The sequence below is a fragment of the Ictidomys tridecemlineatus genome, chromosome 13 (genome assembly GCF_052094955.1).
Source record: "Ictidomys tridecemlineatus isolate mIctTri1 chromosome 13, mIctTri1.hap1, whole genome shotgun sequence".
NCBI classification, from domain to species: Eukaryota; Metazoa; Chordata; class Mammalia; order Rodentia; family Sciuridae; genus Ictidomys; species Ictidomys tridecemlineatus.
Genome location: NC_135489.1, coordinates 39,491,694 through 39,504,058, shown reverse-complemented (window position 1 = coordinate 39,504,058; position 12,365 = coordinate 39,491,694). Strand labels below are relative to the sequence as shown.

The 12,365-nt window shown below is 38.1% G+C and overlaps 1 protein-coding gene across 1 annotated transcript in view; it reads right to left on the bottom strand.

The window, feature by feature from the left end:
- Dsc3 (desmocollin 3) overlaps window positions 1-11,265 on the bottom strand; it is a 45,461-nt gene extending 34,196 nt beyond the window's left edge. Inside the window, exons 1-4 of the mRNA XM_040274130.2 lie at window positions 10,803-11,265; window positions 5,027-5,111; window positions 3,190-3,389; window positions 1,789-1,908 (exon numbers count right to left, since the gene is read on the bottom strand). Of these exons, the coding sequence (XP_040130064.2) occupies window positions 1,789-1,908; window positions 3,190-3,389; window positions 5,027-5,111; window positions 10,803-10,871 (474 nt within the window). The 5' untranslated portion in view covers window positions 10,872-11,265. The remainder of the gene's footprint in view (window positions 1-1,788; window positions 1,909-3,189; window positions 3,390-5,026; window positions 5,112-10,802) is intronic.
- Window positions 11,266-12,365: the final 1,100 nt, after the last annotated feature.

Below are 12,365 nucleotides of genomic sequence, written 5' to 3'. Positions count from 1 at the left end.
TGTATATGCAAGTTTAAATTTTAAAATGTATATTAAACTTCTAAGTGGAAATGTTAAGTTAGGCAGTTTGAGCTGGAAATATGAAGGCTCCAGTCTCCCGTGTGTGAGCCATGTACATAGAGCCATGAGAAGAGATGAGACCCATAAAAGAGTACACATAAATAAACAAGAAGCAAGTTCATGGCTGAGCCCTGGCGCTCTCTAAAGTTTAGAGACTGACTGAAGAAGGAGGATAAAGAAAAGCCCCAGAAAAAAAAAAAAGAATTTTAAAAAGCCAATGAAAGAAATTAGAAAACTGTTTGAATGGTTTGCTAGAAGCCAAGTAAGGAAAAGGTTTCCAAGAGGGAAGGATCAGGTATGTCCAATGTATATATTTCAAGGAATTAAGGACAGAGAGGTTTAGTAATGCAGTGACTAAAACTGTCTATAATCAGGATAACTTCAATAATCAGGAGTCATTTCTCAACATGCCTCATCACTGTTTAAGGTAGGATGTTTATGAGGAAGAAGCAAGGGTCAAGTGCTGGGTAGAACAAAAACTGAGTGAGGGATTAGGGATGTGGCGCAAGTGGTAGCATGCTCGCCTAGCATGCATGAGGCACTGGGTTCAGTTCTCAGCACCACATAAAAATAAAGATTGTGTCTACCTAAAAAACTAAAAAATAAATATTTTTTTAGAAAAAAATAAAAACAGAATATTGAAAAGTTAAATAAGTGGCACACAGATCACAGCAGTCTTAAGAAGCAATCGCAGTAAAGAAATTTAAGGGGCAAAGAAACAAGCACGAGGCCACAGACTTACTTCAGCAATTGCTTTCATAACCATGCTCCATATAGAGCATGTTTAAACCTGATCCTGTTACTATACTGCTTAAATTGTCTCCCTGTTTTTAAGATGCAGTGGAACTTTCTAGGAAAATGCACAGGGCTTTTAGCGCTTTGATACATACCTGCTGTTTCTGCCCCTTCCCTCTGCTCCACCCGCATCATGCCTGGGAAGTTTAAGCTCCCGTGCTCCTTTAAGGAGCCAGGCTTGCTCTCATTCCTCTCATCTCCGTATTTCCCTCTTCTTCCACAACTATTGACCTGCACAGAACTGTCCCATCCTTCAGGTCTCAATTCAAACAACTCTTCCCTTGAGCTCTTTCTTGTTTTCAATACCCGATCTCAGGACTTGGGATTTAACACATGCATTACCAGCTAACTCTAATGGTTACATCTCAGTCATTGAAGTCCTTACCAGGAGTTAGAATCATTTATCTATTTCTACCTCCTTTACTAAGTCAATGAACTACACAAAGCAAAGGCCAAGACTAAATTTGTTTCCATCTTTAATACCTAAAGCAATGCCTGCCACAGAACATGGTATCTGCTAAATGAATGAATAACTATCTGCTAAATGAATGAATAAGTGAATAAAGATCGTTCAATGGCTATAGAGTCCATTTGATATCATCAGTATTTTAATAACTTTTTGACTTTATTTGTTTTTTATTATACTTCATAAACATATTTAATCAATTTATTTATTTATGTGTTCTTTTTAGATATATGTGGTAGTAGAGATGAATCTTGACATGTTATACATACACAGAGTATAACTTATTCTAATGCAGATCCTTTTCTTGTGGTTGTACACGATATGGAGTTACACTGGTAGTATATTCATCTATGAACATAGAAAATTTATGTCTGATTCATTCTACTGTCTTTACTATATCCTTCTAAACCTGAACTAAAAAGACTCTCATAAATAAACACTCATAAACAGAAAAAATATAGACCTACTTGTTGAAGAAACAGAGGGAAGGGGCCCAGGGAATTCTCTTGCATTGAACAAGGAATAGGTGCCCATCTCCTCTTGGCTCTCCTGAAAACAGTTTCTTTAGTGTGTCTTTTCTTCAACACCTGAATTTAAAGAAAGAATACATAAACAAAAGCATCACAGTCTGCTTTGTTGTAAAATGGTGGGCAGCTTATAAACATAAAGTCTCTCTAGAGGTTCGCATAGGAATTTCCATGCTCAAGCTAAAACCAGTTAATAAATCCTTGCTCATGATAAGTACAAGAATGTATACAGATATTAAAGATTTCATGACTAGAGAATTTCCTTTGCATACCTTCCCAGCACTGACCATACTTATAGGTTAGAAAAATCACTATACTCTTAGTTCTACTCTGACATAAATAGAGAATGCATCCTCTCTATAACCATCAGTAGGAAGTGAGGGTGTGAAATTCAGCAATAGGGCACTTTCCTAGTATGCTCAAGGCCCTGGATTGGATCCCAGCGTGGCAAACAAAAACACAAACAAACAACAACAACAACAACCAAAAAAAACTCTCACTCTACACAGCACTTATCTGTTCTTTCTGTTAAAGCCTCACAATCTCATGTGAACCACAAAAATTATATGTGTGTCCTTCGCTGCCTTAACACTCTATCTACACTTTTATATATGGTAGCCACTGACCATCATTAGCCATGGGCTTATTTATATTAACTATAATTAAATAACATGAAAAGTTCTATCCATCAGCTGCACTAGTCACATGGCTCAGTATCCATTTTTACAGGGCTACCATACCAGACAGTGCAGATCAGAGAATATTTCTGTCATGACAGAAAAGTTCTATTGAACATTTTAGTGGTACTCATTTCATTTCAGGATGTATAGCAAGGGAGACATTAGATTTGATGAAAATGAATAATTATATTAAACATTGAGTCAAATGCTAAGCAGTCAGTTTAATTAACTTTATCATTTGTGCAGTTAACATAGAATAGGAGTAACACGATCTAAGCTTTCAGCATTTTGTGAGTACCTTCACATCCCCATTCATCATGATTTTTTTTTATTGTTTGCATTAATAAAAAAAATCCTCAATGCTATAATAGTACAATTGCCAAATTGATGATGGGCATAAAAATCATTAACCAAAATTTAGAGATGGAAGAAAACTTCACAGAGGGGGTTGGTATTCCTTAGATTTTAACAGAATAAAACCAAAGCCAGTGTGTAGTGGTGTGAAGAGAAAGGAAAAAGGGGAGAGAGGGTAACAGGAAGAGGAAAGAAAGGGAAGGAAAGGAGAGGAAAATATACAATTTATCCTTTGGTCCTCTTTGCAATTTTTAATGAGTGTGTCTTTTAGTGAAAATAACAATATGCCTGGAAATATTTGATGTACCTTTTTCTGGTGTTCCAGGAGCACATAAATCTCTTTCTGGGTCTGTGTCTTCCTGTCAGAAAGTCCTATGGTGAATGATCTTTTCTCACTAGACAACACAGTGGCCCTGGCTGTGTACACGGAACCATCATCCAGAACTCTGAAATCAGGATCATTTGACTGGACAGAGTCTGCAGACGTGAGACACTCCTTCAAATCAACTGCAGATAAAAAAAAAAAATTATAAAGTAGAAACACATGCAAAAAGAAAAAGTATACTAAAATCACTTCTATAATATTCCAGAACACCAAGAAGTAAAATTATATAAACCACTTTATATTTGATAAATATATGAACTAGTCCTCTTATTTTATTAGAAAATGTTATTCTAATTAAAAAAATAATTCTCAATTGCATATTTCTATCCAACACGGTGTCTTAAACCTTAATACGCTTCTCATAGGCTTATGAAAGTGACCTTCCAATTAAAGAGGAGTAGGCATTTAAATCGTGACAAAGTTGAGCTACACACCCCCACATACACCTGAATAAACACACAGAAAAGTTTCCCTTAACAATACACTGTAAGTCTTTTAAGTTGTCTTCACTCAGAAATTTTACACATGAGCACAAAGAACAATGCAGTTAGGCAAACAGTCAAGAAAGAAGAATCAACCTTTGAATTGTACCCATTGGCTCTCTTCTGTATACTTTCTCCCCACGAGTCCAAGGTTGTATGTATGGGGTCTGGCTTTCTGGTATCCCACTAAAAACTCTACATGGTGTCTTCCCTCCCTAGAAATTTTGACCTTTAGTAAGAGATAATGAAAATATATCTCATTGTTTATCTACATACTTTTGCAGAATCCAAACAGATAAATTAATAATTGAGTATTAATTAAATTAATCCTCCCAAAGGATCCATATACTGTATACATGTGTAGTACTTTCACTTCAATCTGAGTTTGTTACTGGTGGAGATGTTTAGCCAAAATAAGTGAATATTTCTCTTATTCTCACATTTTTAGCCAAATGAGAAGTTCTGATGTATTCCCCTAAATACCCCAGACCTCTCTATATTCATTCATTTTCTTCGACCCCATAGGAATAAAGTTGTCATTTGTTTATGAAAGTTATCTGAGGGTCTTTAACTAGTAATGAAATATTTTGTTGAAAAGTAAGATTTGATATCTCTGGGAGACACTATACCTTAAAAAAAAAAAAGTCAGAATGCTTCCTTCCAATATTCTCTGCATCTACTAGGACAGCCCCTCTGAGCAGAGGATTTCCCCTATTGAGAAAGTCTGAGGTTCCCAGCTCCTCAGTGCTCAATGTGCAAATGGCGGCATGAGTTAGTTTTTAATGGAATGTCTCACATTTTTATGTTGCTCAATGTAGCAAAAGCACTGATTAAGACACTGCTCTGATTCTCTCAGCTCCTCATATATATTTCTCTAATGCTTAGAAATCTGGAATACTGAAAGAACTATGCTTTATGTATAATTCTTTGTGGAATTTTTAAATTATTAAAACACAAATGATTACAAAAACATGGATGAGAACACTTATGCTAGAACCTAAAGAGTCATAAAAAGCAAAGAAAATGTTTGAAATAATTTTGAATTTTGTATACTTACAGTTAGATTCAGGCCAATTCCAGAAAGGCAAAGATAGTATATTGTATCCTTTCAAGCCTGAATAAACTAAATTTATATGTTTAAAAGATTGTTTTGCAGGGTTCAGGGTGTAGATCAGTGGTAGAGCACTTGCCTAGCATGAGTGAAGCCCTGAGTTCAAACACAGTATCACATTTTAAAAAAATTAAAAACATAAAGAGATTGTTTTGCAATTTCTCACCTCTGCCAATCAGTTTGTGTGCCTCTAGCTTAGAGGGTACATTAAATATCACCCTTTTACAGGCTTCACCAGCAAAAGTGAAGACCTAGAATAAATAAAGAACACATTAGTACAGTTCAGAGTAAAGAACAAAGCTACCTGAGAATCTCAATAAATGTAGAACAAGCAATTGACAAAAATCTAAGGGAACTTGCTCAATGTGATAAAGGGCATCTATGAAAAATTTGCAACTAATTCCAACATAATGAAGAAACTTTCTTCTTTCCTCTTACATCAAGAAAAAGATAATAATGTTCACTGTCACTACTTCTGTTCAACATTGTACTGGTAATTAAACAAGCCAGGGTAATTACACAAGAAAATAAAATTAAACCCAAATTGAGAAGGAAGAAGTAAAATTATCTCTATTCACAGATAACATAATCTTGTTTATAGAATTTCCTAAGGAATCCATTGAATAACTATTCCCCCACCAAAAAAAAAAAAGTTAATGAATTCAGCAAGGCTGAACTGGATACAAATGAACATACAAAAATTGATTACATCCCTGTACACGAGCAATGAAAAATATGAAAACAAAACTAAACAAAGTAGAATGACTTGAGTGGATAAGGTCTGCAGAGCTGAGGCACTCCTTCAAATCAACTACAAATAAAAATTGCAATATCACTTGCAATCCACATGCAATATAATCAAGAATAAAATATTTTGGGATAAATTTTGTCAAACAAGTACAGAATTCTTTATGAAAACAATAAAATGTTAGTGAAAAAAAACTTAAAAAGACCCAAATAAGTGGAGATACATCTATATTCATGGATTGAAAGACATATTCTCCAAACTCATGTACAGATTTAATAAACCCCTATCAATATCACAGCTATCTTTTTCTTTTTTTTTTAAGAAGCTGAAAATTGATCCTTATTGAAATGCAAGGGAGTCCAAATAAACTTGACAAAGAACAAAGTTGGAAGACTTACATTTTCCATTTTCAAAACTAACTATAAGGTTAAATAGATGCCAGAGTTTGAAATGGCAATAAGATAATTATGTGGATAAGTGGAGTAGAACTGAAATTCTGGAAATAACTTCACTTGTTGTTAGCTTCCAGAAAGTTCAAGAGAAAGAAATCTGTTTAACACATAGTGCTGAGAAAATCAGATATCCTCATTCAATGAAAGTGAATAGGAACCCCCAAATTATACCACACACAAAAATTAATTCAAAATGGATTGCGGACCCAGATGCAAGAACTAAAACTATTTAAAGGGAAACTTGAGAGTAAATCTCCGTGTTCCTGAGTCAAGCAACAATTTATTGGATATAACACCAAAAACACAAAGTGATCAAGAAATTAATAAACAACACAATCAAAATTTAAAATGTTTGCTTTTCAAATGATATAAGCAAAGTGAAAATATAACTCAGCGAATGAGAGAAAATATTTTCAAATTATATAACAATAAGTGACCTATATAAATAATATATGAAGATACCTTATATCTCAGTAACAAAATGACACAAAAATAGGCAAATAATTTGCATAGATATTATGTAAAGAAGATATATAAATGGACCTTACATAGATTAAAAGAGGCCCAGCCTCATTAGGCATTAGGAAAATACAAATTTAAACCATAATGAGATACCTGCTATGATGGCTAAAATAAACAAGAGAAAAAACAATTAGTTGTTGATGAGGTTGTAGAAAAAATGAGAACTTCCTGCATTGATAGTGGAAATGTAAAGTGGTGCAAATACCTGGGACACAGATCAGTAGCTCCTCAAAGAGTTAGGCATAAACTCAGGCTATGATTCTGTAATCCTACTTTGTCTAAAAGAAATGGAAACTTATGTCTCCATAAAAGCATGGACATGACTATTCACAGCAGCATTATTCACAATGACCAAGAAGTATTAAAAAAAAAAAAACCTCTCACGTATATCTACTGATGAATGGATAGCAAAATGGTAAATATTTGTAAAGTGGAATATTATTCAGCTATAAAAAGAAACAAATGCATGCTACTACATAGACAAATAATTATGCCCAGTAAAAATCAGTGAACAAAAGTTTCCTGTTGTATAATTTCATTTACATGAAATATCCCCACCAAAGCAACTGACTAGATAGAGACAGATTAGTAGTTGCCTAGGACTGGGAGTAGAAATGGAAAGGGATTGTAATGGGCATGAGCCTTCTTTTTAAGGCAATGGAAATGGTATAGTAATGGTTGTTCATTCTGTGGACTTGTTAAAATTTATATTCAGTACTGAAAGGGAAAAAAAGAAATGTATGTGGTATCTGAAATGTAAAGGGGATTCTCTTGACTGAGCAAAAAGATAACAAAATTTTAATGTTTTTTTAATTTCTCTTGTGGACACTTGCCTTCTACAAAATGGAAATAGGACCTTTCAAATTCTTAGCACTTGGAAGGTAAATGGTAAAATTTACTTCTTTATATTCAAAGTACTTAGATCATTCTAATAAATTTCCTTATAACCAATCTCATTTTAAGATAGGAATTCTGGTTAAAAGGAAAGTATGATTAATTGCAGGTGCCATATATGGAAGACAACTGCTGTGGGGATGACAACACAACCAAAAAATGTGCATGGGTGTACATTCATTTAGTCATTCAGAGGTGGCTTCTGGATCTAGCTGCATTTTGTTTTACAAAGGTAACTAATAATGCATCAGTTTAAATATATACTAAAATTTGACTTTCTTAAGATTGTGGCTGTAAAATGAACTCATTCTCATTTACTTACTTTACTTGCCTAAATCGTTTTTTTGTTTTTTTTGTTTTTTTTTTTTTGGCAAGCATATAAGTCAGTATAAATTGTTGTGTTCCCTTCTATTTTGAAAAGTATGGGTATGTCAAAAAAGTCTCATAAAGGAGTCACACACCATTCTCATTGATCAATGTTATAAAACCTGAAAAGATGGAATGCACACTTGTCAACACCAGGTGTAGGTAAAGTTCATATATATCCCAAGAGGGAAAAGTACAATAGTGTATGGAGGAGGGGTTCATATGCCAAATGTTACCACTTTAGTTTCTTTGGAAGAAAAGTCCTCTTAGCCAAATGATACACTATATCCAAAAATATATCATTTATAGCATATAAATGGGAATGATACCATCCTCAAGGTAGATTTGATATGGAGAACACTATTAAACAATATTTTAAAGAGTCCTACTATTTGTAACATTGAGAAGACAACTTATCTAATGAAAACTAGTTTTCACCATCACTAATAATTTTTCTTACATTAAAAGAGAAAACACTCTGGGGTTGTGGTTCAGTGGTAGAGGGCTTGCCTAGACCCTGGGTTTGATCCTCAGCACCACATAAAAATAAATAAATAAAATGAAGTTATTGTGTCCAACTATAATTAAAAACTAAATTGAAAAAAAAAAAAGCCCTCTGGACAGACACAATGGGTAAGCCTATAATCCCAGTGACTCAGGAGGCTGAGGCAGGAGGATTGCAAATTCAAAGCCAGCCTTAGCTATGTCAAGGCAACTCAGTGAGACTCTATCTCTGAATAAAATACAAAGTAGGAGGACTGGCCTAGTGCCCCTGAATTCAATCCCCCATACAGCTTCCCCCAAAAAGAGAATAAACACTCAGAAAGACACTTAAAAACTTTAAATAGTGAGATTGCTGAACGTATTTCTTTCCTATTTTTGTTCTCTCCTCAGTCTGTGTGTGTGTGTGTTTAATAGAAACTCTCTGACAGCAGTTTTAGTCTGGTTGAGGAAAGAACAGAGGGAAAGAGAAATAGGAAAAGAAAAGTGCAAATTGGGAAAATTCCTCTACCTTCTGGCAGAGCTCCGTGAGAAGGTTAACATGTTAGAAATCTCAGATTTGTGTTAAGACTTCCTTTGAAAAGCTTTCTCCTTAGAACAAGCAATTGTTTTTGAAGAGACTCATTAGTTTCTAGAATATGAACAGTTTTTCTAAAATGATATGCTATTAATGATATACTCAAAGTTGGAAGAACATATAGAAAAGAGAGGATCAATCGAGGTCTTAATTTACCCATCAGGACCCAAAGAATTTGTAAATTGAGGGTTGCAGATGAAAGAAATTACCATTCTGTGTAAACTCTCCAGGTCTCCAAATATACTTACTTAATTTTAGTAAGTACACTACTAAAATTCCTTTTTAAAATAATCCTGAAGGAGTATGTCATAGATCAGAGCTGAAGCTTTCTCTGTTTCATTTCTACCCACTTTGGCACTGGTACTGCCTACCCCCATTGTGACTCTGGGTCAGGACAGCTAGGTGTCTTCTGCACCCTCCCCTGGAGCAAATACTGGGAATCTGGAAACATAGTACCTGCAGTTTCTTCTCCCTGTTCCCTAATCCCTTCTCAGAGAAAACACAAAACACCAGATTCAAGATTTTTCATAGAACTGCGGGAAATGTCTTCAAAATATCACAGAATACACTTTGCCAGCAGTTCCCATGTGTAAGGAGTCATTTTTGAACTCATTTTGTGGGAACAGTTGCAGAGCTTGTCATGCCTTTGTTTGTACAAATTCTTGCCTGCAGATATATCTTAGATCACAACTACTAATCTAATATTCATAGCTCTCCCATTTAAAGAGAGAATAAAGTTTGGACCCACTCGTCCTACTTGAGGGTGAGGGAATCCCAAGACCGGCTTGGCCACAGTGAACCCACTTGGTAGACAGAGTCCTTTCACCCTCCGGACCTCATGCCCATGTTTGGACAAGAGGAAGTCTGCAGCTCTTTCTCCTAGGTCCCAAGTGTCACTCTGGTTAGGTGTGAAGTTTCACAGATAACTGCTGTCAGATTTCCCAATTTTTATCAAGTCTCCTTGGGTTCTGGGAGAACTTCCTGTCCAAGCGAATCTTGTCCTCAGCCAAAAGGCAAAGGAAACCCTTAGTGGGTCTCTGCAGGGCCAAAGGGCTTCCCAGAGCCGGAATAAGGACCACCCATCCTGCTGCTTCCTATCTCATCCCAACCGACATTGATTTCATTTTTAAGCTTCACCCCAGTCCTAGCCACCGCGCCATCCGTGCTACCACCCTGTCCCCAAGAGCAACCCTTGCCCAACCTTCCCACACCCTTGCTCCCCAGAGAGACACCGCTGCAGGCTGGGTGACCAGGGGGTGGATAGTTTGGACAAACTCCTGAGTAGCCTTTAGGAGCGGCATAGCCAGGAAACCTGTTTCTGGGAGAAAACTCCACAGGGTACTCAGTGGGGCACAGGTCCCACCAAACGTCCCCATTCGAGGTCAACAGAAAACTTGGAGCAGGGCAAGGAGTGGCAGTTTGTTGAGCCCCATCTCAAGTCTGTCTTTGCTCCTTCCAGGATCCTAACTGACCAACAATCATCCTTTGTCCCTCTCCACCCATAGGCGCGCCCTGTTACCTTTACCATCCCACCCTGCGAGCCAGAAGAGTACAGCGAGTCCCAGTTCCCTGCCCACCCACGACAGCTCTCAGCCAAGTGCGGAGAAGTTGGAAAGCAACGCAGGATTCACACAATGAGGCTAAAAATATCTGAGTATACAGCTGCCCCTCAACTATCCGTTTTCTTTCTCCACCCCAAGACTGAACTTGGGGCCTGTATCTTGCCCGGCAGAACTGAGCCGAACCGTGGATGTTACCTTTGGTTCCATTTCGTCCCCTTCCACCCCATCACACCCACCCGCAGCGACCACGACGGATCGGATCGAACTCCTTCCCCATCCAGGCTCCATAATTAAGATAGGGACCGGGACCGATGGCTCACCAACAGGGTCAGCAGCAGCTGCATGCAGAGGGCTTCATGCAGTGGCCCCCGGAGACCGGCGGCGGCCATCCCTGCCTGCGCGGGACAGTGGCAGGAGAATGCGGGCGCAGGGCGGCGAAGCCGAGAGCAAAGGCGCGGGAGGAGCTTTGCTGGCTGTTGCTTGTCTTGTAGTCGCTTTGGCCTCTCTCAGGCTTGTCTGCCCGGGAGCGTGTTCTCTCCTGAAACCGGATTGGACCCAGGAGACGTAGAGCAGCCCCTCCTAGTTATTTCTCAAGTTTTATCACCGCGGGAGCCGCTGGGGAGCTGCCCGAGCCTGCCATCTCTCTCTCCCCGTGGCGGTCCAGGCGGGCGCTCGCTCTCGGGAAAGCGGTCCCAGGCCCACCCCCTACCCGCTCTCCCACACCCCTAGTCTGCCCAGCGGGGAAGCCGCCCAGATCGTCCCGGGGCGTGCATCGCTGACACCGCGTTGCGCTGAGCATTCCCACTGCGGAACCAAAATCTGCCTGCCCCAACTCGGGCCCTCCTGGGTGCCAAGAACACCTTCTGATTGGATCAGCAGTTTCTCCCTTCAACTCCTGAGCAAATTCTGGGCCATGTCGTGTTTAAACAAACAAACAACAACAACAACAACAAAAATATGTGTTGTCTCCGGAATGTGTCTAAGGGGACACTATAAAGGACTGAAGGAAAATTATCCCAAGTGGCATGAATAAACTGGCATTTTGGTATGCCAGATATTAAAACCAATGAAAAGAAATTCAGATCTGATCATTTTTTTTACACACCCAAAATGATAGTGATTATACTAAGAGCTTATTTACTGACAAGTTTCGTGGACTTATATGAACCTTCTAAGAAAAAAAAATGTCCTTAGATGTGTATATTAGTAGTCTGGTGCTTACTTCCATAATTGTACTAAGATGAATATTTTCAGTTTGTGGTTGAAGAAAAATCTGGTGCACAAACCTACTAGAAAATGAGGCCCTCAAATTTAATATCGTTCAGTATTTATCAAGTTCCAAAGTCCACCAGGCTTTACCTGGAGGTTTGTAGAAAAGGAAACCCAGAACTGCCCAGAGCAATCTAGGAGGGAAGGAAGGCTATTATCAGAGCATCCAATGCATAGTTCATAACAGTATAGGTGATAATTCCTTTAGTTCTCTCTAAACTTAATTTTATGTCTTCTAATCACCTACAAACTGGATTCAGGAGTAAAACCATCTCAGAGATGTGTTGTTGCTCTTCAAAGACCAATCAAAAGTTTGGTGGTGAGAACCCTAGGACAGTCCAGAATTGTTAAAGAAGGGTATGATGGTCTTCATTCATCCCACTTAGACCCCCTGTCTAAACCATGTGCTCCAGGAGGACTGGGACTTCCCTGAAATTCCTGAATCTTATCTATCAGGACTCAGACACCAGTTCAGCTGCCCAGTTTCATCTCTGCAGCACCTGACACAACCATCAGAGGAAATCAGTTTGAAAGGAACTTCCAGGCTCAGAGAAAGGGCTCCAGACTTCTTTCCACTCCAGCATCTTCACTTCCCATCCTCCCAATCTTTACCT